Genomic DNA, 24,426 nt, shown 5'->3' with positions numbered 1-24,426 from the left:
ATTAGTTTGCATTTATTTTAATCTATTTTATATTTCTCTATATCTATATGTATATTTTATATTCTTAGGAAAAATAATAAGTAATACAAAATAGAAAAATTAAAAAAAACCTTCTGGAATTTGTCAAAAGAATGTTGTGTTATGCTTCATTTTAAGGTATCTGAATATGTATTTATTAGTAATTTTTAATTTTGTTCTTAAATAGTTTCATCTTTTTCATTACAATGTTTTGAATTGTAGTCTGCATTCTTTGTTACATTAAAAATAATTGATGCTAATAAATGTTGTTTTATAGTTGTAAAAGGTTTGCATATATGTTTATATTTGCTCAAAGTTAAAAAGTTTTTGACAAATACGTGTATACGATGATATATGTTATATAGTTGTTTTATAAATGTGTTTTTATAAATGTATTTTTATAATACTATTGTATGAAATGTATTTTATCTAATGTGTACATGATTGTTAAATGAGGTGTTTTTATATGTTATATAACATTAAAAAAAATATTGTGTTTTATAGCTAGTATAACTATAAAACACAATGAGTGTGAGATATAGATCTAGAGCAAGATTCGTCAACCTTACCAGTAAAGCGGTGTTACTGCTTTAGGTTTAAGTGCAGTCTAGCCTTCAGTATAACTATTCTGAAAATACATAACATTATCTTTAATAATTTTTTGTGTAATGTTGTTACCTTTAGCTTATCTTTATGTTAGTGTCTGTTGTTAAAAAGTTTCATTACTAGAACTTACTGCTTTTGTTTCTTAATATAAATAGCACAGTAATTATTATTATTAGTGCGCATAGTTTCGCCTATTGTTCAATATTAGTAACGGTTCTGTATTCTGTAAAATAAACTATTTCTTAGTTTTTAAGTAGTTTCCAGACTTTTCTTAACCAAGTGTTTTCTTAAAAAAGTCACGACATTTCATGGTACGAGTTCAAAATGTTTAAGTAGACATTAGGTAGATAATGTTTAGTAGCTTGAAATGATAGGTAATATAAAATCTTTTTAAAATTTTATTAAGTAATTAATTTATTGTAATCTTTTTTTAAATTGTATTTTTAAATTTAAAGGTATATGTTACAGATGTTAATATTGAAAATATAGATTACTATAATTCTTAGACCGGGTCTAGCGTTAAAAGATATTTATGGGTAGTTTTATGCTTTCACATGCTTTTAATAATTGGGATAAAAGCCATGACAACATTTTGTTATAAATAAAATTTATCTATAGTATTGTTAAAACCTTTGCTCTTCGAAAAAAATGTTTCTGGCTTCTCAATAAATGTATAATAATTTCTCCTGCATGAAGGAATTGTGGTTTAGGATATAATTGTGTTATTATATGTTTGTTTTTCTTTATTTAATCTTAATATGAATACGCTAATTTAATGGTAGTGTCGTTTCACTTTCGTTTATAATAAAGATGTTCCTAGGTTTTTCTAAATGCTTTCCTTTAAATTTTTAGTTTTAAGTGAAATTGATGTTGTTCATTGTTTAATTTTACAATAAAAATTTAAATAAATGTTTGTTGGTTGTTTATTTGTATTTTTCTAATTTTTATAGCCTGTTTCCTTTTCTTTAAATAATGTAAGGCTGTTATTTGTGGACATGTAAGTGTACGTAAATTTGCATATATTTCAGTATATTTTATATTTCTGTGAATCTAAATGTATACTTTCTTGTAGATAAAATAAATAAGGTAAAGAAAAAAGTAAAAAAAAACTCTGTTGGAAGTTGTCAAAGGAATGTTGTGTTATGCTTCTTTTTAAAGTATCTGAATATATATTTATATTTTTAAGTTTGTTTTTAAATGATTTCATTTTTTTTATTACTTTAGATAAAAATATACTGACATTGTCAAAAAAATATGGATAAACCCTAAATTAAATTATTATAAGTTTTTATTTTAAAAATTGTTATTTTAAATAATAATAATAAATTATTTCAATTTTTGTTTATCAATTTTCGACCTCAATGGTAAACGAGTGGTTAAACTAATGAGTTAATTTGTAGAGGTTTATATATCATATATTCTAAAGTATTGTACATTTGAGTTTTTTTTAATAATTTGCTTTGCATTACATAAGGCATTTTGATTTTTTTTCTTCTTTTTTTTCTTTTAAATAGTTAAATAAATTTATTTTTATTATTAAGTAATATCTTCGTAATTAGAAGCAGGGTTTTGTTGATTTTTACTTGAACATTATTATTTATCTCTTGATATATATTTTTACCACTGTAGATATGTTTACAACTTTAGACTATTAATATTTTGATACTTTAATTTCTTTTTTTTCTTTTTCTTTTTAAAATAATGGCGGTTTATCAAAGTTGTTTATTTTATTCTTATGTTCACTTAAAATAGTAGTAAATAATTTTATAGAAAAGATTATAACTCTTGAAATTCTTTTATGTTTATTTGTTACTACAGTAATAATACCACTGTTAATATGTTAAATGATAATAGTGAAATTTAAATGAATGATGTTAGGCTTAAATAAGTTATTAGAAGAAATACTATCAACTTAAAAATAATTTATAATTTAATGAAATAATTAGGCAAGCTGAAATTAATTGCCATCAAACTGTAAGAAATATAAGAAACTGTAAGAAACATTGTTTGGTTATTGAAGTTCAAACATTATTCGTTTTTTTTTTTTTTTTTTAGTTGTCGTTGCTTTATTAGTTTACGTACTGTTGAAACATGGTTTTAATTTAGTAAATTCATATGATATGAAATTTACTTTGTTAATCATTATTCACAGTTAAGAAGAAATTGGGATTCTAAACTATTGAGGTAAAATTAATTTTGTTTAGTGATAACATTAAGAAGCCTTTTTTTTAATGGTTAATTGTGCTATAGCCATTGTGTAATAATATAAATTTTTTGCCAATGCCATTAAAAACAATAACTAATTTATTAATATAATAACTTATTGTAACTTTTTTTTAACTCAGTGTCTTTGAAACACAGCCTGTCTCCTCTGTTTAACGAAAGTTTATTAATAAAAGAGATCACTATTGGAACACTCTGTTATTACTAAGCTCTAAGGTATTTTTTGTTACCATATTTGATTTTGACCATGTTTAAGAAATGTTTTACGGGTCGCTAATTCATGAACTTAATAATAAATATAAAAAAGGCTCCCCTTTATTGATAAACTTAATTATTCTAAAATACAGTAATAAATCTGTAAAATAATGCTTTTGTAGTTTGAGATGATCTTTTTTTTTCTTTTGGTATTGGTAAGTTGTACTTGGCTTTCCTTCTCTGGTGCTTGCTGTTTTTAAAAATAACCTAATATTTAAAGTTACGCGATCTTTACTAAATGCCAAGACCAATAAAAGCTCAAGTTTGCAATTGTCCCAATTTTTACGGAGGAGAGCACAATGCTAAACTTTTATAGCGTTCTTCAGCTAAAAAACTGGGACAATGGCAGCACAAATAGATGAATTTGTATTTTATACTTTTTAGGTAATATATATCAAGTCAAATTGTTATTTATTACTAACCCGTATTACGGGTTGCTTACTGCCAGTATTCAATAATTTTCCTTATTCTAATCACAAAACACTTTGTTATTTATCCACAAAAGCACTAAAATCTGCGAATTAAATTACTTTAATTTTTTTTCTCGATTAATAATTATTAAAATAAATTTTTGTCTCGATTAATAATTATTAAAATAAACTCCGATGTCTTTTTATTTACTTTTATTAGAATTTTGTGTCCGGACAAACAGACAAAATAGCAAGTTAGGAGAAACGTAGTAAATGTTAACAAAGTTTCTCATTTTTTTAGCGTACATAGCAAACTAGGTTCTTAAGTATAACGACTGATAAAAATCGTAAATAATATGCATATCAAAACAGTTGTTGTTAAATTGCTATAAAAGATAATATGTTTTTTTCATCAACTTTTATAAAATTCGTTACCTAAAAATAACAACTTATAAAGGTTTTTTTCTTTTAATTTTTTTTTTAAATATTCAATTTTTTAGTCTATTTAATTAAAATTGATATTTTGTTACAACTTTGTTTCTTTTTAGGGGATTGATTTTTTTGCTTTTTGTTCTTAGTAGATAAGTTTATTTTTTTAACGCGATTTATTGAAACGTTTTACAAGTTGAAAGATGCAAACTGACGCGGCCAGTTTGTCTAATAAAATTACTTTGAATGTCGACAAACAAGGCGTGCGAACGCACTTACTTCACGGCAAAACTTGTTGTGCCACCACATAATTATTATAAGTTTTCATTATATATTTGATCTAAATTTTATATCTATTATTTTTTTATATTTCTCTGAAGTTCATTTTTCCTGAATTATAAAAATAAAAACAATTGCATTCAATAAATTTGATAAAACAGACAATAGCAATAATAAACATTATACAAGATAACCTGTACACTTTTCTTTAACCAGAATATGGTTAGGAATACAAGCGCATTCATTTTCATGATTCAAGTCATATTTACATTTTTTTAATCCAGTGCAGTTAATTGTACAATCTAAAAACATTAAAAAAAAAAATAACTAAAAGTAAAAAAAAAAAACCAAAATCAATAAATCATTTATTTACTATTTTAAAACCATCGCAACCACACAAACAATTACAACTCATAAAAAGAATAAAATAGTAAAATAAAACATCTTTAATAAAATATTGAAGTCCTAAAAACAATAAAATAAATTAACAAAATAATGACATTTCCTATCAAATCTTATTTAGTAAACGACCAAATTTTGAGTTTAGTAAAATTTATATAATCAGTTATACAAAGATAAAATAAAAGAACATTTGCGGAATTTTATATTTAAGTTAATAATTTAAATATTTTGCAAAACAAATATTTATCCATGTTTTTGGGTATAAATCTGTTTCTTTGATAACTATGAAATTTTGCATTATTGAAGAAAAAATATTTATTTCGTAAAACAAATTTTCTTGACATGAATATATTGGGTTATCCGACTTAGAAGTGTTTGAGGTCAGCAAAAATTCGCCAACCTCGTTTCAATGATTTATGGTCAAATCTTTGTTTTACATTTTTTCTGCCGACCTGATGCCGACCGCACACAGATAAAGGTCAGCAAATTAATGCCGACCTTATTTTTCCTAATTCACAGGGCTGATTATAGAAGCAAAGCTTCTATAATCAGCCCTGTTATATTTGTTGTAAAATTTAAGGAAAAAACTTGAAAACAAAAGATATATAGTTATAAATTATTTACTCTTGGTAAAAATCCAGGTAAGCAGGATGTTGTTAAAAATATTACAAGCTAAAATAAAAAATATTCTTCACAGAAAAAATTTATACACAGGAAAAGGTTGAGCAGCATAGTAGCGATTGGAGATTTTATGCCCAAAACTTTGATATCACTTAAAAATGTATGAAGCATAACGTTATTTTTAACTAACATAAAACATAAAAGATATAGAAAATAGCAAAACTTAATCTGCTTCAGTTGCCTGGATGTTTTTTGAGTTTTCTTTTTTACATTTGGGGACATCCATACACAATACATACACAATAAAAAAATAATTTACAACTGTCCTTCTCTTTTAAATGTACCTGTATGCTGTAAATGATCCCCTCCCCCTCTGCGTATGTGGGCGTTATTTATTACAAAATCACACCCATCACTTTTATCTAAAGTTAAATATGGTTGTTGTTTCCACTGAACTTATATATTTTTTCCTCTTTATTTCAGATTATTCCAGTTGGACTATTTATTTTCTTAGCGATAAAAAGGCGGAAAAACTGGTATTTTAAAACAATTTTTCATTACATCATAATATTGTTTGTTATTTATTTTTATATTATTATTCTTAAATTTATTTAACAGTTTAATTAATAATTAAATAAATCTTAACATAAAAATGAAACAATATAATCAATCATTTTAATATAACAACAGTATAAAAAAAATGTTATTCAATATACCATTGTTTTAAATTGATTATACTTATATATTTATGTGTAAATTTGAAAAAAAATAGCGACCTTTCCTTTTTTTTAATAATTTTATAAAAATCTCAAAAATAAAGAAAAAAATTTATGGAAACACAAATTCAAAAAGTTAATTTAAAAAAACTATGAAAATATGTACTTTATTATTTTTTGTTATAAAGCGATAGTTTTTAGCCATATTATCTTACACTATATTTATATTATTTATTTATAATGTTCAAATATTATATTATATGTGATAAGTTTAAAGCTTGCGTTATTTTTCTGCTTTGACATTGTTTTCAAAATTAAATGCTGCTAATTTTTCAGCCATGTCTTGATCCCCGCTGTCTATTTCATCGTCGTCATTGTTTGCTTTAAAATAGATGTTGTTGGTGTCACCAGTTTTAAAGTGTTGCAGTCTTTAGGTTCATCATCAACTTTATATGTTCTTCTTTTTTGAAAATAAATTTCTTTTGCTTGCTTTTTACTCAAAACTATTTCCTCTTTTGACCAGATTCGATGATTTCCCGCAATCTTTATGCAATCACTAAAAGTATCATAGTTCATGAATATCCGTTGATCTGATAATACTTTTGTTAAGGTGCTAAAAACTCTATCCATAATTGAGTTTGATCCTGAGATTCCCATGGTAATTGATATGACTTTTAACAAATTAGGAAGTTTGTACTCTTTATATAAAAATGTTGACCTCCAAATTTCTAGTGTCTGGCAATTGCTTTCCATGGATGCTAGATTTGTTTTTGCAAGATTAAAAATAGTTTCCATTCGTGTGCAACTAACTTTTGATTAAAATTGTTATAAGTCAATGCTGTTTTAAAATTTTTGCACAAAAGATTTATTTCTTCAACACCAAAATCTTTTTCGGCAGCCCAGATTTGAGAATCAATGAATTGCAAGGCTTCAAAAATATCACACTTTTCCGTAATGCTACTAAATCTACTGTTTAATGTCTTGATAAGTCTAGGAATAACATTTCTCTTTATATTTCTCACAGAGCTTAACGTCCAATCTAGGTCTGCAGAAGTCATGTCTAAGTTTATTATTTTATATGTTCCGTTGCTAGAGTGTTTACGTTTTTTCCCAGGTTTACCAATTAACCAGTCAGTGTTCCAGGTAAAGTTTGATTAACCATGGAGCTTGATACGTAACTATTCAAAAATTCTAAATCTGTCCAATTTGTTTTAGCTTTAATTCAAGTACTAAACTGTTGTGTTTAATCGTAGCTAAAATATTGTGGAGCGACACTTCATTTGTTTGAAACACCTTAGATTGCGGCACAACAAGCTCTAGCAAATCATGATAAATGGCAACAGTGCAAAGAAAATCATATGACTTGAATTGCTTTATTAACTCCGACACTTTTGCTTTTGTTGTTGCAGGATTTTTTTTTGCATTTATGAAAATTTTGTAAACCACGAAAAAAGCTTGCGAGGACTCTAATAAATTTTTAAATGCTCTTACGTGATGGCCGACTAACCTCGTTGCTACAAGTTTTGGTAAACTTTAATGCATGATACCTAAAAGTTCAAATATAGTTTAAAATTTAAAATTGATTGTTGTACATACATCATTAATAAAGAAAAACAAACAGATAACCCAGCAAGCAGGTGACGTTTTTTTGAAGTTTTTTCGACGTATATTCTTCAAAAATACGTCAAAAACCATCAAAATAACGTTATGTGTTTACTGGGTAATCTAGGAAATATAATTTAAGTGTGTTCCCATTATCCCTTCATTAGTTTTTTAGAGATTACATCTTACCTTAAGCTGCATATGCACTTATTACTTCTTGTTTTGTTTTTCTAGAATTTTTTCTAGAAAAATAAGATAGAAGTTTTTATTGTAAAAATTAATAAAATAATACCATGATTTCGGCCAAAGATGGCGTAAACCCCATCTGATGTTATACTTACTAATTTTTATGATCATCGGGATTTTTAAAATCATTTTACTTTACTAATTTTTATAACCATCTGGGTTTAATTTAAGTTACCCCGTTTCAAAAATGTTATTAATGCCTATTAAATGGAGTCTGCTCCACCTCCGCAAAACCTTTTCAAGTCAAGCAGGTTAAGCATCGCATCCTGTCTTTCAATTCTCTCTAAAACTAACTTTTTTTTGTGTTGAGTTTTTTGGCCTTGCTACCATTGCGCAGAATTGAGAAAAATTTAGCATTTTTAGAATATTTGTACATTTTCCACGCACTGCCATTGCGATACATCTGATGAGTTCGCGTCCACTTGCACTGGTTTCAGTAAGTTTGATCATTCTAACCCAGTTCATTTCACAGCTTTTTACCTAAATCATTATTGTCCGCAATGTTATATTCTGTTAATCAATTAAACATTAAATTTTTGATATAATCTGTAAAATTTACTAATTTAAAAACATACTTTAAACATATCCTTACATTAACACTAAAATAATTGTGGGCCATAGTTGGTTAAAGAGACGTTTAATAGACGTTTATTAGACGTTTAATAGGCACAATTGAAAAGGCAAGTATAAGCATCATCTGTTGATACCTTTAAATAAGATGATATTGAGGTTTGTATCTGAAAAAAAATAATCAGAAAATCAACGCAATGTTTTTATCTCAGGTGCTCGAAGAATCAGCGTGTTTTCTTTAAAATGAAAAGCTAATATTACCTTGGAAAATTTTATGTTTATTCCATTAGTTAGCGTTGAACATCTGTCATTTGACGGTTTCTCTTTCTTGATTTTATGGCTTCACGATGAGATGCTTTCTCTAAATGTCGTTGAATTGTGTAGCTTGTTACAAGGTTTGCCCCATCAATAAAACGCAAAGCTTCTTCTTTTATTAACCCTTTACAAACTTTTAAAACATTTTTCCTATTTCTTGCACAAACTTTGTAATATATTTCTATTACATAAGTTATACCGTTAATAACTTTTCTTTTGTAATCTATTACTTAATTGAAGTTAAGTAATTTGTATATTGTCTTAAGTACAGTAGCTGTTTGGTTGTGAAATATATATATATATATATATATATATATATATATATATATATATATATATATATATATATATATATATATATATATATATATATATATATATATATATATATATATATATATACATATATATACATATATTTAAAATTAAAAAGATAATAAAATTAAATTAAGGTATAATTTCTATTAAAACTCTTGCTCTTTTCACCAGCAAGCGCTCATATTTTATTTTATACTATACTTTTTATAATATACTAGTTTTAATATTAAACTATATATAATATATAGTATAATATTAAAACTAGTATATTATAAAACTAAATAAAATTTAGGCGCTTGCTGGTGGAAAGAGCAAGAGTTTTTAATAGAAGGTACGGAAGACCGGGGCTAGCTGGCCGCAGGTGTATATTGACGAACTGCGTTTATTATCGAAGTCTTTCATCAGAAAGTGACAAAAGTTACACAGAACCTTCCTAATTGACCATTTCATCACTCACTATAGTATTGTCAGAATTCGCGCATGCGCATAGGAGATATTAAGATTTATGCGTGTTTTGAACAAAAACGTAACTTTTGGATCATCGCTTTTTTTTTACTTTACAAAGAAAATAGTCGTATGAAAAAAAAGTATTGTAAAAGTTCCAGTCACAATTGGTTTACTATATCAGACTTTTTTTCAAAGTTGCCGTTTTTCACGGGGTAAATTGGCTCATTGCATTAACTATTGAAAAAAAAAACATTTTTATAAAATTAATTTTTTTTTTTAAATTTTTAACAATATTGAAAAAATTTATTCTTACAAAAAAATTTATAACAAATTTTTTTTTCAGTGATAAAAAGTGGGTTACTGTTTTGGCTGATGTACGGACTAATATTTGGTACCAGCTAAAAGTAATATTATATTTTGGAATAAAATTATTGCCAAAATTAATAGTAAAAAAATTTCTATTACTTTTGCACTTAATAATACAATAATAATTTTTATAGTTTGCGCCAAATTATCCCGTGGTGGGGTAAGTTGGCGCAATTTTTTTTTTTTTTTTTGAGGGCCCGAAAAAGCCCAAAGAATTTTTTTTTGTTAATGAATGCAAATTTTGTAAGTTACCCAAATTCATACTCTTTAAGGTTACACTTTAATGTTTTCAAAATAATGTACTGTTTGGGCCACAGAGCTCATAGAGTAAAAACCGAGCCAACTAGCCCCGATCTCCCCTATGCTTAGCGTCCGTTTAATTAATGAAGGCATATTTATATTATCTTTTAAGTGTTATTTTTATTTATACTGTGTTGCAATTTTAAGGTACTGTTTTATAATTTAAAATACTTAGGTTCATTAAATTTTAAAAGTCTTAGATTAGTTTTAATGCAAAATTAAGTTAAGATATCATTTAACTTAATTTTAAAGGTTCATTAATGTATTAAACATTTTAGTTATATTATAGTTAAATTAATCATTTTTAATTTTGTGATGAGTGCCTTAAAAGTTATCAATTGCATTTTTTTCTATTCATTCCCGGGAGTAATTTTCTCAATCCCGAAATCCCAGGATTAAAAATTTCCCGAGTTTTTGCAATCCCCGTTTGGAGATAAATAAACATGCTTGATTGCGGATATTCTGATCAACAGAAACATTTTTAATTTAATTTGAAATAAAAAATATTTAAAAATAATGGAAAAAAAAAAAAAAAAATTAGGAATATTTGTTTTATTTACAAAGGGTGATTGAAACATTAAAAATATTGAAAAAAATTTTTTACATTTTTACGAAACCTTGCATTTAAAAATTTTTTTATCACAATTTTATCTAGTTTTAATTTTATAATTTAAATTTTCTATTCACACTTGGTCGAAGAGGTTTTAAAAATAGTTAACTCCATCCAATCTGTTAGCAGTAATAACTTCATAACTTTCCATTCATTGTTTGTACAAAATAGAAAACTGCTTTCTAATTTAAACTTAATGCGCAATTTAATTATTATGAATTGAATAAATTATATATACTTGATTATATACTTAATAATTATATTATAAACTTATATAATATAACTATATTAATATAATAAATATTAGCGTGAGTTTATGTGTTATTATTTTATTATTATATAATTCGTGTGAGTACATATAAATACAATATGTATATATACTTATACAAGGCCGGCGCGATGGTTTGTATGTGTGCGTGTGTGTGTACGTGTGTGTGTATGTGTGTGTGTGTGTGTGTGTGTGTATGTGTGTGTGTGTTTGTGTGTATGTGTGTGTGTGTGTGTGTGTTATAATATTCGTTATTAAATAAAATGTGATCGAACCTTTACGAAATCGTAGCTTTAATTTGAAGTTTTAATTTGATAAGTTATGTTACGCTAAATATTTATTTTTTAAGTATTCAAAGTTTGCGATTTTCATTGAAGTGTTGCAAGTATTGGTGTGGCGGAATAGTGTCGCAAAACTTTAATTGTCGCAATTTGATTGTCGAAAATGTACAAATAGAATAGTGTCGCAAACTTTCGCATTATTTATTGTTGAATAACAGAATAAAAGACAAGGTCGCAAAGAAATTAAATGAACAGCTTCGAAAATAAAAAAAGGATTAATTTCGCAAAGGAGTTTAATGAATATTGAATTATTGAAAAATATTTAGGAGTTTAATGAATAGTGTTGAAAATAAAAAAAGAATTAGTGCCGCAAAGGAATTTAATGAATATTGACAAAAAAATAATAATAATAACTATAAATGAGTGTTTAGATTACATTTCTGATGTCATACTAAAATAGCCTTATGCCGAGGGCTTCAGTACATACAGCAACTATCTTATAGCCTGCTGCCGCAAAGGAGTGCCGCTACATAAACTGAGGGAGAGGGGCTTGGTAGTAACCTTTTCATTCATAATTCTTTTTTCTTCTGTAAAATCCGTATGCCATAAAGACAAGCAGAACAAGTGAGCAATTGCTGAAATTAAGTATTTGCGACACTATACTGTTTTTACTATTTGCGACACTATTCCTCTTTTTGTTTTCGACACTATTCATTAAATTCATTTGCAACACTATTCCTTTTTTTGTTGTTGCGACATTAGGCCCTTTTGAAATTTTCGGCACTATTCAGAAGTTCATTTTTCGACACTATTTCTGTCACCCAAAGGATTGAAATCTTATTACGTGGCACAGTGGGACAGGTGGTGGACAAAAATAAAAAAAATACATTCTTAAAAATTACATTATTATATACTTTTTTGTAACTCAAACATTCAGCATTTATAAGATGTATATATTTTTATATAATTATCATGTCGTATAATTATCATGTCGTATAATTATCATGTCGAATAATTATCATGTCGTAAGCTTCTAAGCTGTAGACTAAAAAGTTTATTTAAAAAAAAAAAAAACAGAATTTTTTTTTTTTTTTAATTGAAAGTATTTTTTGTATTACTAGTAAGTATAAAATAGTTGTTAATTTTAAAATCTCTCTTTTTATTGCACAATTTAATAAAATTAAGTATTGTCTGTCAAGTGAACAATTGCAACTAGGGTTAGGACTATTGTAATTGTTATTGTAAAAATTAAATACAATTACACATTACAATACAATAATATTGTATTGTAATATTACAGAAACAATAAAAAAAATTTATTTTGGTATTGTATTGCTGTGATGAAAAACAATTACAATAAGTATTGTATTGTTTTTTTTCTAACAATACAATAAAATTCGAGAACTATTGTATTGTATTGTTTTAATGAAATAAATTTCAATAACTATTGTATTGTTTTGATGAAAACAATTACAATAACTGTTGTAGTGCATTACTTTACATTGAAGAAGAAAAGCTAATGTATTTTAACGTATTTATATTCATCTCTGACGAACTTACTATTATTTTTGCTATTAGGTTGCTGCAAAAATAATCTCGTTTTTCATATTTTATATTTTTGGATGAATTTTTGAATAAATTTATTATTGGCAGATGTCATGCTATATGTTATTTAAAAGCGCGTTTTTCGCTTGATCTAGTTATCGTATTGGTTTTGTTTTATAATAATTTAGTCATTTTTTACAGGACGTCAAATCTATCATGGACAAGAGACAAATTCGCACGATTTTTCTGTTCCAGTTCAAGATGGGCCGAAAAGCTGCCGAGACAGCTCGCGATATCAACACTGCATTTGGCCCAGAAACCACTAACGAACGTATGGCACAGTGGTGGTTCAAAAAATTCCGCAGCGGTGAGGAGAGCCTTGAAGATGAAGAGGGTTGCGGATGCCCGTCTGAGATTGATGACGATCAATTGAGAGCCTTAATCGGAGCCGACCCGCGCAAAACCATACGAGAGGTTGCGGAAGAACTCAACGTTCATAACTCAACAGTTGATCGCCACTTGAAGCAAATAGGAAAGTCAAAAAAGCTTAGCAAACGGGTGCCGCACGAACTGAACGAAAATCAAAAAAATCGTCGTTTTGAGGTACCGTCTGCTCTTCTTCTGCGCAACAAAAACGATCTGTTTCTCGACCGGATCGTGACGTGTGATGAGAAATGGATCCTCTACGACAACCGACGACGTTCCGCGCAGTGGTTGGACCGCGATGAGGCCCCACAGCACTTCCCAAAGCCGAATCTCCACCAAAAGAAGGTTATAATGACTGTTTGGTGGTCTGCAGCCGGTTTCATCCATCACAGCTTCCTGAATCCTGGCGAAACGATTACGGCAGAGAAGTACTGCCAGCAAATCGACGAAATGCATCAAAAGCTCCGATGTATGTGCCCGAGATTTTTTTTTTTTTTTTAAGATTATTCACCTCCCCAAGGCCCGAGGGGGGCCACTACAGTCGAGGAGGATACTCATTTTTTTTTTTTTTTTAGTCGTTATTCGTGGTGCAACCCTCTCTCAACTCTTTAACTCCGAAACACGAACCTTGCCGAGCAAGGCCGCTGCGCGGAGAAACTAAGTTGTGCGCGGTACTTCCAGGGACGTGGTGGGAGTCGAACTCCGAACCTCTCGCTTACAAAGCGAGCGCTCTTACCACTACACCACTACCGAGATTGATCAATATGAAGGGACCAATTCTCCTCCACGACAACGCCCGGCCGCACGTCGCACAACCGACCCTGCAGAAGTTGAACGCATTGGGCTACGAAACTCTGCCTCATCCACCATACTCACCGGACCTCTCGCCCACCGACTACCACTTTTTCAAGCATCTCGACAACTTCCTCCACGAATTTTACGCTACCGGCATAAATAAACTTGTTTCTCGTTGTCAAAAATGTGTTGATTGTAATGGTTCTTATTTCGATTAATAAAGTTTATTCTATGCTGAGTTATGTTTGTTCAAAGTTAACGGTTGAAAAACGAGATTATTTTTGCAGCAACCTAATAGTTTTTGTTTACGGATTTACAATATATTGCAAATTTTATTTTTTACACATTTAGATTTCGCATCACCTATTTTGTTATGTATTTCTAAGCTCTAAATGGCCGCAAAATATTGCCTGTCTGATGATAGCCTTACTATTATGAAAAATAACATTCATAAATTATTTTATTCAGCCCATTTATTTTTTCCTCTTGATTTTAGTGCTGCAAGGGAACTTAAAATACATATGAAATTAACTTTAGTAACACAAACAGTTAAACATAATAAGTCTTCTTAAATAAAAATGTTAATGTCCTTTATTACAATAACAACATATTGTTATTGTATTACAAAGACGAATTACAATACAATGTTTTTTGTTATTGTAGTGGGTCATTACAATACATTTTTTTTTCAGATATTGTAATTGTTTTGTAAAGATGAATTGCAATACAATATTTATTGTTATTGTATTACAGAATTACAATAGTTGTAAATCACAAGCATTGTTATTGTTTCTAAATTAAGTTAATACAATAACAATAATTATTGTTACTGTTATTGTTTTCATTACAATTACAATAGTCCTAACCCTAATTGCAACACTATTTTACGCGTAAGTTATATCAAATAAAAGGATTTCAGATGACAGCGTATTTGAAGCACTTTTTTCAGTTAAAGTTTTACTTATATATTTGAAATTTCAATTATATAATGAAATGCTATTACGGTCAAAAATGGTCGAGTAATTTAATACTTGAAATACATAGTTCAATATGTATATTATCAATATAAATTTGGTTTATAATCCGCGGATGTCCGCCTGGTCCATAATAATGATTTTTACAAGTTAACTGATGCATCCGAATATAATGTGCAAAAACATTATATGTATTTTGTTCTAAATAGTTATGTATTAATTGGGTTTTAGTGAGTCTAGATTAGCGTTACAAACTTGTTTTAATATTATTAAACTCTAATATTTTGTATGCAGTTGTAAACTGTACGAACTTAACTGCAAATAATAACTTGACTATTTTCATAAAGCATCTTAAACAAAGGTAAAATATATGCAATAACCTTTAAATTCGTTTCGAAAAAAATAACAAACACTGAGTACAAAATGAAACGATATCGGCTCAATATGTAATTGATAATAAGAATATTCTTTTTATTGTCTCTATTGATAAAGATAACTCTGCTCTTATTCAAATAAAGTGTTTGGCAGACCCCAAGAGAATTATGATATTTCGAGTAATAAAACAAAGAAAGAATAGTGGCGTCATTAGTTGCATACATTTCATCTTCTGAACTATTGTTTGTATCGGATTATAGTTTGCACCAAGCCGGGAAAATAAAGAAAAAAGAAGCTAAAGCTGTTTTACAATCATCAGAGTCTATGAGTTTTTTTATCAAAAAAAAAAAAATTAATTCAAAATTTTTATATTATTGTATAAGGAAAAAGATTTAAGCTTTAAGTTCTTTTTTTATATAGATTATATAGTAGTTTCATGAAATATAAAAAAGAGCCCTAAAATTGCATAAAAACTATTTAATTAGTATAAGGATATGTGTTTAATTTTTTGAATGCGTGAAAAATTTTTCAATCAGAATGCCACATTAATTTTAGTCTTGTTTATAACTTTGATATTTTAAAAAATTTAAGCTAGTAACTATACAAAATGAACCGTTTTAGGTGTCACGATCAACCGAATAAAAAATGCTTAGTACCACTACGTTTCTAGTATAATAATACCTTATGTGGTAAATATGAGAGTATTCCGATAAAGTTATTACTTTTGTCCAGTCTATATTTATTATAGTTCATGTCCTGCTGCCTTGTAGGATACACCTTTTTAGGCAAAGGCTAGGAGATGCCAACTCCGATTTAAAACACCCCCTGCCTTGGGGCTCTTGGTTGAGTAAAGGCTAGAGATGGTGTCTCGATAATAATTCTCATCTTGGGCAGATGTTAAATGCACCCAGCTACTGTCTTGTAGAAGGCCTCCTAGGCAAAGACTTAAGGGGTAAACAGATTCTATCTGTTGACCAGCCTCGCACCCCTTCTTCATCTATTAGGCTGGCGCAGATGTATTTTTAATACATTGTTTCCAGTTTAGGATGTTGAATGCTGGATCTTCTTGACTCAATGCATGGGTTTGCTTGTGTCACTGTTTTTATGACTAGGCAACTCATTCTATTATCTCCTTATGAGGGTACAGCTCTAAAACTCAGTTTTATGGTTCTGAGGCCGGCTGGTAGTCAGGTTTCCCGAACTCTTTGGTAGCTCTCAGAGAGGCTGATTCCATCAACAGCTGAAAAATATCAAAGTATTAACAGTGCCATGTTGCGCATAGATGGTGTCCCTGTTTGTACTTTTGGTGTGCATTGCGGAGGCCACATTTGGAGCCCTTTGTTACGGCTTAGGGTTTATTAGTAGTAATGAGGCAATTGCTTGGGCTATTAAACAGTGTTCTAAGTACTATCTATGCTTTGAGTCAAGTTCTTCAATCTAATTTAAAAATGAATAAAGTACCAAAAACTATAAAACACAAAAAACCATCATCATCACCAAGTTCTCTAAACCTATCATTCACTAATATTCGTGGTCTTCGAAGTAACTTTTCTTCTGTTGAGTCTTATCTCTTGCAAAGTTCACCAGACCTACTTGCTCTTTGTGAGACTAATTTGAGTTCGGCTGTCTCATCTTGTGATCTTAGTGTTGATGGTTATCTTCCTCTGATTCGTAAAGACTCCAATAGTCACATGCTTGGCCTGGGCATTTACATTCGTAAGAATTCACCTGTTTGTCGTGAAACTAGGTTTGAATCCACAGACTATTCTTTCATGTGCTTTCGTTTAGCACCACTTCACTCTATTGCCTTTCTCTTTGTTCTATATCGATCTCCTTCATCTCAAGACTGTACTCTTTTTGATGTTATTTCTGATCATATTGACCAAGCCCTCTCTCTTTATCCATCAGCTAATATAGTTGTTGTCGGTGACTTTAATGCTCACCACTCTGAATGGCTTGGCTCTAGTGTCAGTGACTCTGCAGGCATTAAAGCCCACAACTTTTGCCTTTCTCAATCCCTAACTCAAATAGTCAACTTTCCAACTCGCTTTCCTGACAACCCTAATCATTTACCTTCTCTACTCGACTTATGTCTTGTTTCTGATCCTAATCAGTGCTCAGTTTCTCCACATTCACCCTTAGGTGCTTCTGATCACAGTTTGATCTCTTTAAAACTAATATCTCATTCTTCTTCATCACCTGAATACCCCTACTATCGAACCTCTTACAACTACAGTAAAGCTGACTGGGATTCTTTCCGTGATTTTCTTCGTGATGGCCCTTGGGTAGAAATCTTTCAACTTCCTGTCGACAAATGTGCTTCTTATATAACTTCGTGGATTCAGGCTGGCATGGAATCTTTTATTCCCTCTCGACGATTCCAGGTCAAGCCTCACTCTCCTCCATGGTTTTCCTCACACTGTGCTGCTGCGATAGCCAATCGAAACCGTTACTTCCATATTTATCAGCAAAACAATTCTCCAGAAAACAGACGTCTGTTTATTGCTGCTAGAAACAACTGTAAAAAGGTTTTGTCTAACGCCAAAACCCGCTATTCTCAGGTCATGAAATCTCGTATCTCATCTCAAAAATTAGGCTCTCGTGACTTCTGGAGAATCTTTAATAATATCAATAATAAGGGCAAATCTTTAATTCCACCTCTCTTGTATGGTTCAGACTTTGTCACCTCACCTAAAGACAAAGCCGAACTGTTTGCTAAAAACTTTTCATCAATATCATCTCTTGATTCCACTAATTGCGTTCTACCTGATATTGCCAACAAACAGGTTGATTCATTGCTTGACATTCATATCACTTCAGCATCTGTATCTAAAGTGATTTCCTGTCTAGACTCTTCTACAGCTTGTGGCCCAGACAACATACCTGTTATTGTCTTGCAGAAGTGTTCTCCAGAGCTGCCGTCTATACTCTCAAAACTATTCAACAAGTGCTTATCAGAGTCTTGTTTTCCAGCCTGCTGGAAAGCCGCATCTGTTATCCCTATCTTCAAAAATTCTGGGGAGCGATCTGATTCGTCTAACTACCGTCCCATAAGTCTTCTTCCTATCATAAGCAAGGTTTTTGAATCTTTAATTAACAAACACTTAATTTCTCATCTTGAATCTTATAACTTACTTTCTGACCATCAATATGGATTTCGATCTTCTCGTTCTACAGATGATTTGCTAACAGTAATAACTGACAGGTTTTATCGTGCATTAGATGAAGGTGGAGAGGTTAAGGCCATCGCTCTTGACATTTCAAAAGCGTTTGATAAAGTTTGGCATGCTGGTCTTCTCCATAAGCTTTCTTCTTATGGTGTATCCGGCAACATCTTTAAGATCATTGAATCCTTCCTTTCCAATCGTAGCATAAAAGTTGTCCTTGATGGACAACACTCTTCTTCTTATTCTGTAACTTCAGGGGTTCCTCAAGGTTCTATCCTTGGCCCTATACTCTTTTTAATTTACATTAACGATCTTCCAGATATTCTCACATCTAAGGTGGCATTGTTTGCTGATGATACTACCATTTATTCTTGTCGTGATAAGAAACCAACACCCTCTGATTGCCTGGAGGGGGCATTTGAGCTTGAAAAGGATCTCACTTCTGCTACAGCATGGGGCTCACAGTGGCTGGTGAACTTTAATTCAGATAAAACTCAATTTTTTTCAGCCAATCGTTATCGCAACAATTTAGATCTTCCTATATTTATGAACGGTGATGTACTCGATCAGTCACCTACTCTTCATCTTCTAGGATTAACTCTTACTTCCAATCTTTCTTGGAAACCATATATCAAATCGGTTGCAAAATTAGCATCTGCTAAGGTTGCATCTCTTTATCGAGCTCGCCACTTTCTTACTCTGGATTCTATTCTCTACCTCTATAAATCTCAAATCCGGCCTTGTATGGAATACTGTTGCCATATCTGGGGCGGATCTTCTAATGATGCCCTTTCTCTTTTAGACAAGGTGCAAAAACGCATTGTAAACATAGTTGGACCTGCTCTTGCAGCCAACCTTCAACCATTATCACATCGTCGTAATGTTGCTTCTCTTTCTCTTTTCTACAAATACTATAATGGGCACTGCTCGAAAGAGCTAACGTCTCTTGTGCCATCTACTAAAATTCATTCTCGTGTTACTCGTCATTCAATTAAGTGTCATCCTTTTTCTGTGACTGTTCCTAAGTGCTCCAAAAACGCTTATTCGTCTAGTTTTTTTCCTCGAACATCAGCTCTTTGGAATTCGCTTCCTTCATCTTGCTTTCCTGATTCATATAATTTGCAATCTTTTAAATCGTCCGTCAATCGTTATCTTGCTCTACAAACTTCATCTTTTCTCTTACAGTAACTTCCAACTTTAATTAGTGGCTGCTTGCAGCCTTGTTGGAAGCGAAGATGTATAAAAAAAAAAAAAAAAAAAAAAAGTTAAAAAAAATATGTGGTTGTTAAGCAATTTAGATATCCATAGCAAATCAAAATTAAAACTAATGTCACTATCGATACCGCAGTCCTCAAAAAAATTGCAAAAATGGTCCTTAAATCTTTTTTATATGAGGAGTTATTAATTTTGTCCAGTAAAAATGAATTCTGGTCCATTGTGCATAGTATGATTAAGCGGATAATATGGTAAAGTTCATAGGGAATTTAAAAACAAAATTGCCATTCTAATTTTAACTACAGTTAAATTAATAATGGTTAACTTTATTTCTTATATTAACGAATTTAACCTCTTTATAACAGTATGGAAACTGTTTAATAAAACTAATTTTGACTTCAGCACAAAAACTATAACAAAAATATTTTTCATAAAATTAGTTTTTAATTTTATAACTAACAAGTTCTTTAAACGAACGCGATTTTTTTACTCTCATAACAAAAATAGCGAGCGCGATTTGTCGCGCCTAGAAGACCATTTACGGGCATGTTTCACGCTCGTATTATATATTTTTATATATATAGATATATATATATATATATATATATATATATATATCTATATATATATTTATATATATATATATATATATATATATATATATATACCTATAAATATATACCTATATATATCTATATATATATCTATATCTATATATACATATATATATATATATATATATATATATATATATATATATATATATATATATATATATATATATATATATATATATATATATATATATATATATATATATATACTTATATATATATATATATATATATATATATATATATATATATATATATAAGTATATATATATAGATATATATATATATATATAAATATATATATATATATATATATATATATATATATATATATATATATATATATATATATATATATGTATATATAGATATAGATATATATAGATAGATATATATAGGTATATATATATAGGTATATATATATAGGTATATATATATATATATATATATATATATATATATATATATATATATATATATATATATATATATACCTATATATATACCTATATATATCTATATATATATCTATATAAACATATATATATATATATATATATATATATATATATATATATATATATATATATTTATATATATATATATATCTATATATATATACTTATATATATATATATATATATATAAATATATATATATATATATATGTATATGTATATATATACATATTTATATATATATATATATATATATATATATATATGTATATATATATATATTTAAATATATATACATATATATATATATATATATATATATATATATTTAAATATATATATATATATATATATATGATTTATTAACTAAATATATATAATATATATAAGATTTATAAACTAAATATACAGAAACTCGTCCATATCAAACAAGTTCTAAATTGTATATATATATATATATATATATATATATATATATATATATATATATATATATATATATATATATATATATATATAAATATATATATATATATATATATATATATATATATATATATATATATATAAATATATATATATATATATATATATATATATATATATATATATATATATATATATATATATATAAATATATATATATATATATATATATATATATATATATATATATATATATATATATATAAATATATATATATATATATATATATATATATATATATATATATATATATATATATAAATATATATATATATATATATATATATATATATATATATATATATATATATATATATATATATATATATATATATATATATATATATATATATATATATACAATTTAAAACTTGTTTTATATGGACGAGTTTCTGTAAATTTAGTTTATAAATCTTATAAAAAGATGATATTGTGGTGAAGGAGGACAGGGTGTGGAGAGCTTTGTATAATCAGATGCCTTCGCTAATTATGATCAAATTTCTTTACAAAAACTGGGTATTTATATTGTATTTTTGTTAATAGAAAAATTTACAAGTGGTTCCTAATTTTATCTAGAATTAAAATAAAATCTTCTAGCCAAAGTTTTTTTTCCTAAGGTAAGTAGTCTTTACTACTGCTAATGAGCCACATTATTCTAATCATATTCTATACAATACTTTTTCATTTTTATTTCCGCAAAATTTTGTGAAAACAACTAATAAATAAAATATTAGGAATTCCTAAAAAATTCTGAACTTATTTTAAATGGATTTTGCAAGGTATTGAAAAAATACTGCTATTCAAATATAATATAACTTTTTATTTCTGCCAAGATTGTAGTTTTTATTTGAACCTTAACATAAACATTTACTTTAATTTTATTTTACTTTTATTTCACTTTTAATGTTTGTAAATTTAGGAAACACCAGATAAAATTACTTAATAACATAAAAATAAATGGGTTTGATACCTTTATTAGGTTAAAACGATGGAAATTGAAATGGAATACAAAAAGTCACATTGTGTAAGGTGTTTTTGGTAAAAAGATGCATGTTTTTAAAAATAATTAAATCTTTTAAAAATTTGTTTAAGTTTAAACTTTTAGTCTTTGATTGATAATGGTTTAAATAAGTATTATTTAGAAAAATAATTTGATCGTAGTGTGATTATAAATTCTTTCAAATTTTTTAAACATTTTTTATTATCTCTGTTTTCATTTTAAATTAATATCTTTTTTATAAGAACTCCCTAAATTAAACGTACTTATTTGTGCTAAGCTCCGAGAGGCTACTCTCTATTATATAAACACTGTTTATGCTGCATTATCTGAACTATGTTTGAATATGCAATATTTAGTTTATTGTACAAAATGATTAGAGTTGAAAGATAGATCAAAACATAAAAATACTTATGCATGTTCCATTATTCCAAAACGTATTAAAATCGCATTTGCAATAATACATTTCTTCATTTGTTTCATCTAAATTGACGCATATTTTATTTTTTTCACAACCAGTTATTCTGCAATCTAAATTCATAATAAAAAAGGCAAATGAGTAGATTTATAAAACTCATATATGTTGACAACATACAAATCATAAAATTTATGCAATATTGACATCATGCATATCATAGAATTCCAGAAACGAATCACTTTTAAACTTAAACAACGAACACTGTCTAAAAAAAAAGCTAAAAACTACAATAATCAAATTAAACAACTGTAAGGAATTTTTTTAAACTTGAATAGATAAATAAATAAATGTAACTTAACTTTTAATACAAATCGATAAAAAAAAATAATATTAATAACAAGGTATATATGTAGCACATACATATATAGCACGTATGCAACTGATTTTTTATGTGTATTACACGTCTAAAAAAAAGGTGCTTGATGACAAGAATGACTTAAGTCCTATGCGAGCTTCCTAAAACTACATTAAGTAATTATTTTCATCAATCTTACACAAATTTCGTTTTTATCATATTTATACTCTAACATTATTTTGAAATGTGGTAAATAAACTTATAGTGAAACATCTAAACTCTCCTCCAAAAAATCAGCAGATTTATTTTTATTTATTGTATTTCTTATTTTAATTGGAGTAATATAGAGATATATTTCTCGGATTATTTTTACGTACACGTTATTATATTGTTGTAATTAGTATTTATTTCATTCATGTCTCGGAGTTGTAAACAACTATATTTTTATTTACATCGTATATTTCGAATATTATATTTATGATTTAAATTTGTATATCTTTACTGCCAATCAGTGATTGGTTACTTGTAATTACTTTGTAGTTGTGAAATAAACATGAATAATAAAAAAAAAATTTATATAGTGTTGGCCTAAAAAACTTAATTCTATAAGAAATGTTACATATAGTAACTTTTTTCAATAAACAGACATTTTATGAAAAAAATAAAAATGGAAACATATATGTAGTAATACAAATTAATTTTTCTTTTAAACTTTTATTATATACATTCAAATAATTTAGCAGCCGTGCCTTGCTATAAGACTGCGAGGACTTCTTGGGGCACCTAAATATAATTAAAAAAAAAAAATTAAAAATAAATGAATAAAATAAAGTAATTAAAACAAATACTAATAGCATATTTATTTTTTCCACATTTCTTATAATTGTTCACAAAATTTTGGCAAAACTGTGAGTAAGTATTTTAAGAAACTAACCAAATATCTTGTTGAAAAATTTTATCTTTTTTAAAACTTCCAAAACAGTAATTGTATTATATAAAATTGTCACTGATATTTGAAATAGAAAATAATGACTATTTTTAAAACTTTTATAAAATTTTTAACATTTTTTATATAATATTAAGGACCTGTCTAACGTGTGAAAGTGAAAATGGACAGGTAGTAAAAAATAAATCTTTTTATATTTGTCATTTCAATTTGATTTATCATTAACAATTAATTTATTATTAAACATTACCAAAAATGTTTTACATTAACAAAAAGTTTTACAAATGTTTATATATATATATATATATATAAATATAAATATATATATATATATATATATATATATATATATATATATATATATATATATAT

The 24,426-nt window shown here is 27.5% G+C and overlaps 2 protein-coding genes across 10 annotated transcripts in view; one reads left to right on the top strand and one right to left on the bottom strand.

Moving 5' to 3' along the window:
- Positions 1 to 24,426, bottom strand: part of LOC136085999 (adhesion G-protein coupled receptor G2-like) — a 216,766-nt gene that overhangs the window by 113,075 nt on the left and 79,265 nt on the right. For all 9 annotated transcript variants that reach the window (XM_065808135.1, XM_065808131.1, XM_065808133.1 and 6 more), the window contains 2 exons: positions 22,747 to 22,866; positions 4,415 to 4,522 (listed from right to left, as the gene is read on the bottom strand). In XM_065808135.1, coding sequence (XP_065664207.1) covers positions 4,415 to 4,522; positions 22,747 to 22,866 — 228 coding nt within the window. The remainder of the gene's footprint in view (positions 1 to 4,414; positions 4,523 to 22,746; positions 22,867 to 24,426) is intronic.
- Positions 13,011 to 14,344, top strand: LOC136085700 (histone-lysine N-methyltransferase SETMAR-like; the record flags this gene model as incomplete). Its single annotated transcript, XM_065807006.1, has 2 exons — positions 13,011 to 13,726; positions 13,981 to 14,344. Coding segments are annotated over 2 exons (1,002 nt in total), but the record flags the coding sequence as incomplete, so codon positions are not given.

Source organism: Hydra vulgaris, chromosome 10, assembly GCF_038396675.1.
Source record: "Hydra vulgaris chromosome 10, alternate assembly HydraT2T_AEP".
Classification (NCBI taxonomy): domain Eukaryota; kingdom Metazoa; phylum Cnidaria; class Hydrozoa; order Anthoathecata; family Hydridae; genus Hydra; species Hydra vulgaris.
The sequence above is the reverse complement of the archived record's forward strand: the minus strand, read 5'-3'. Positions and strand labels throughout refer to the sequence as shown.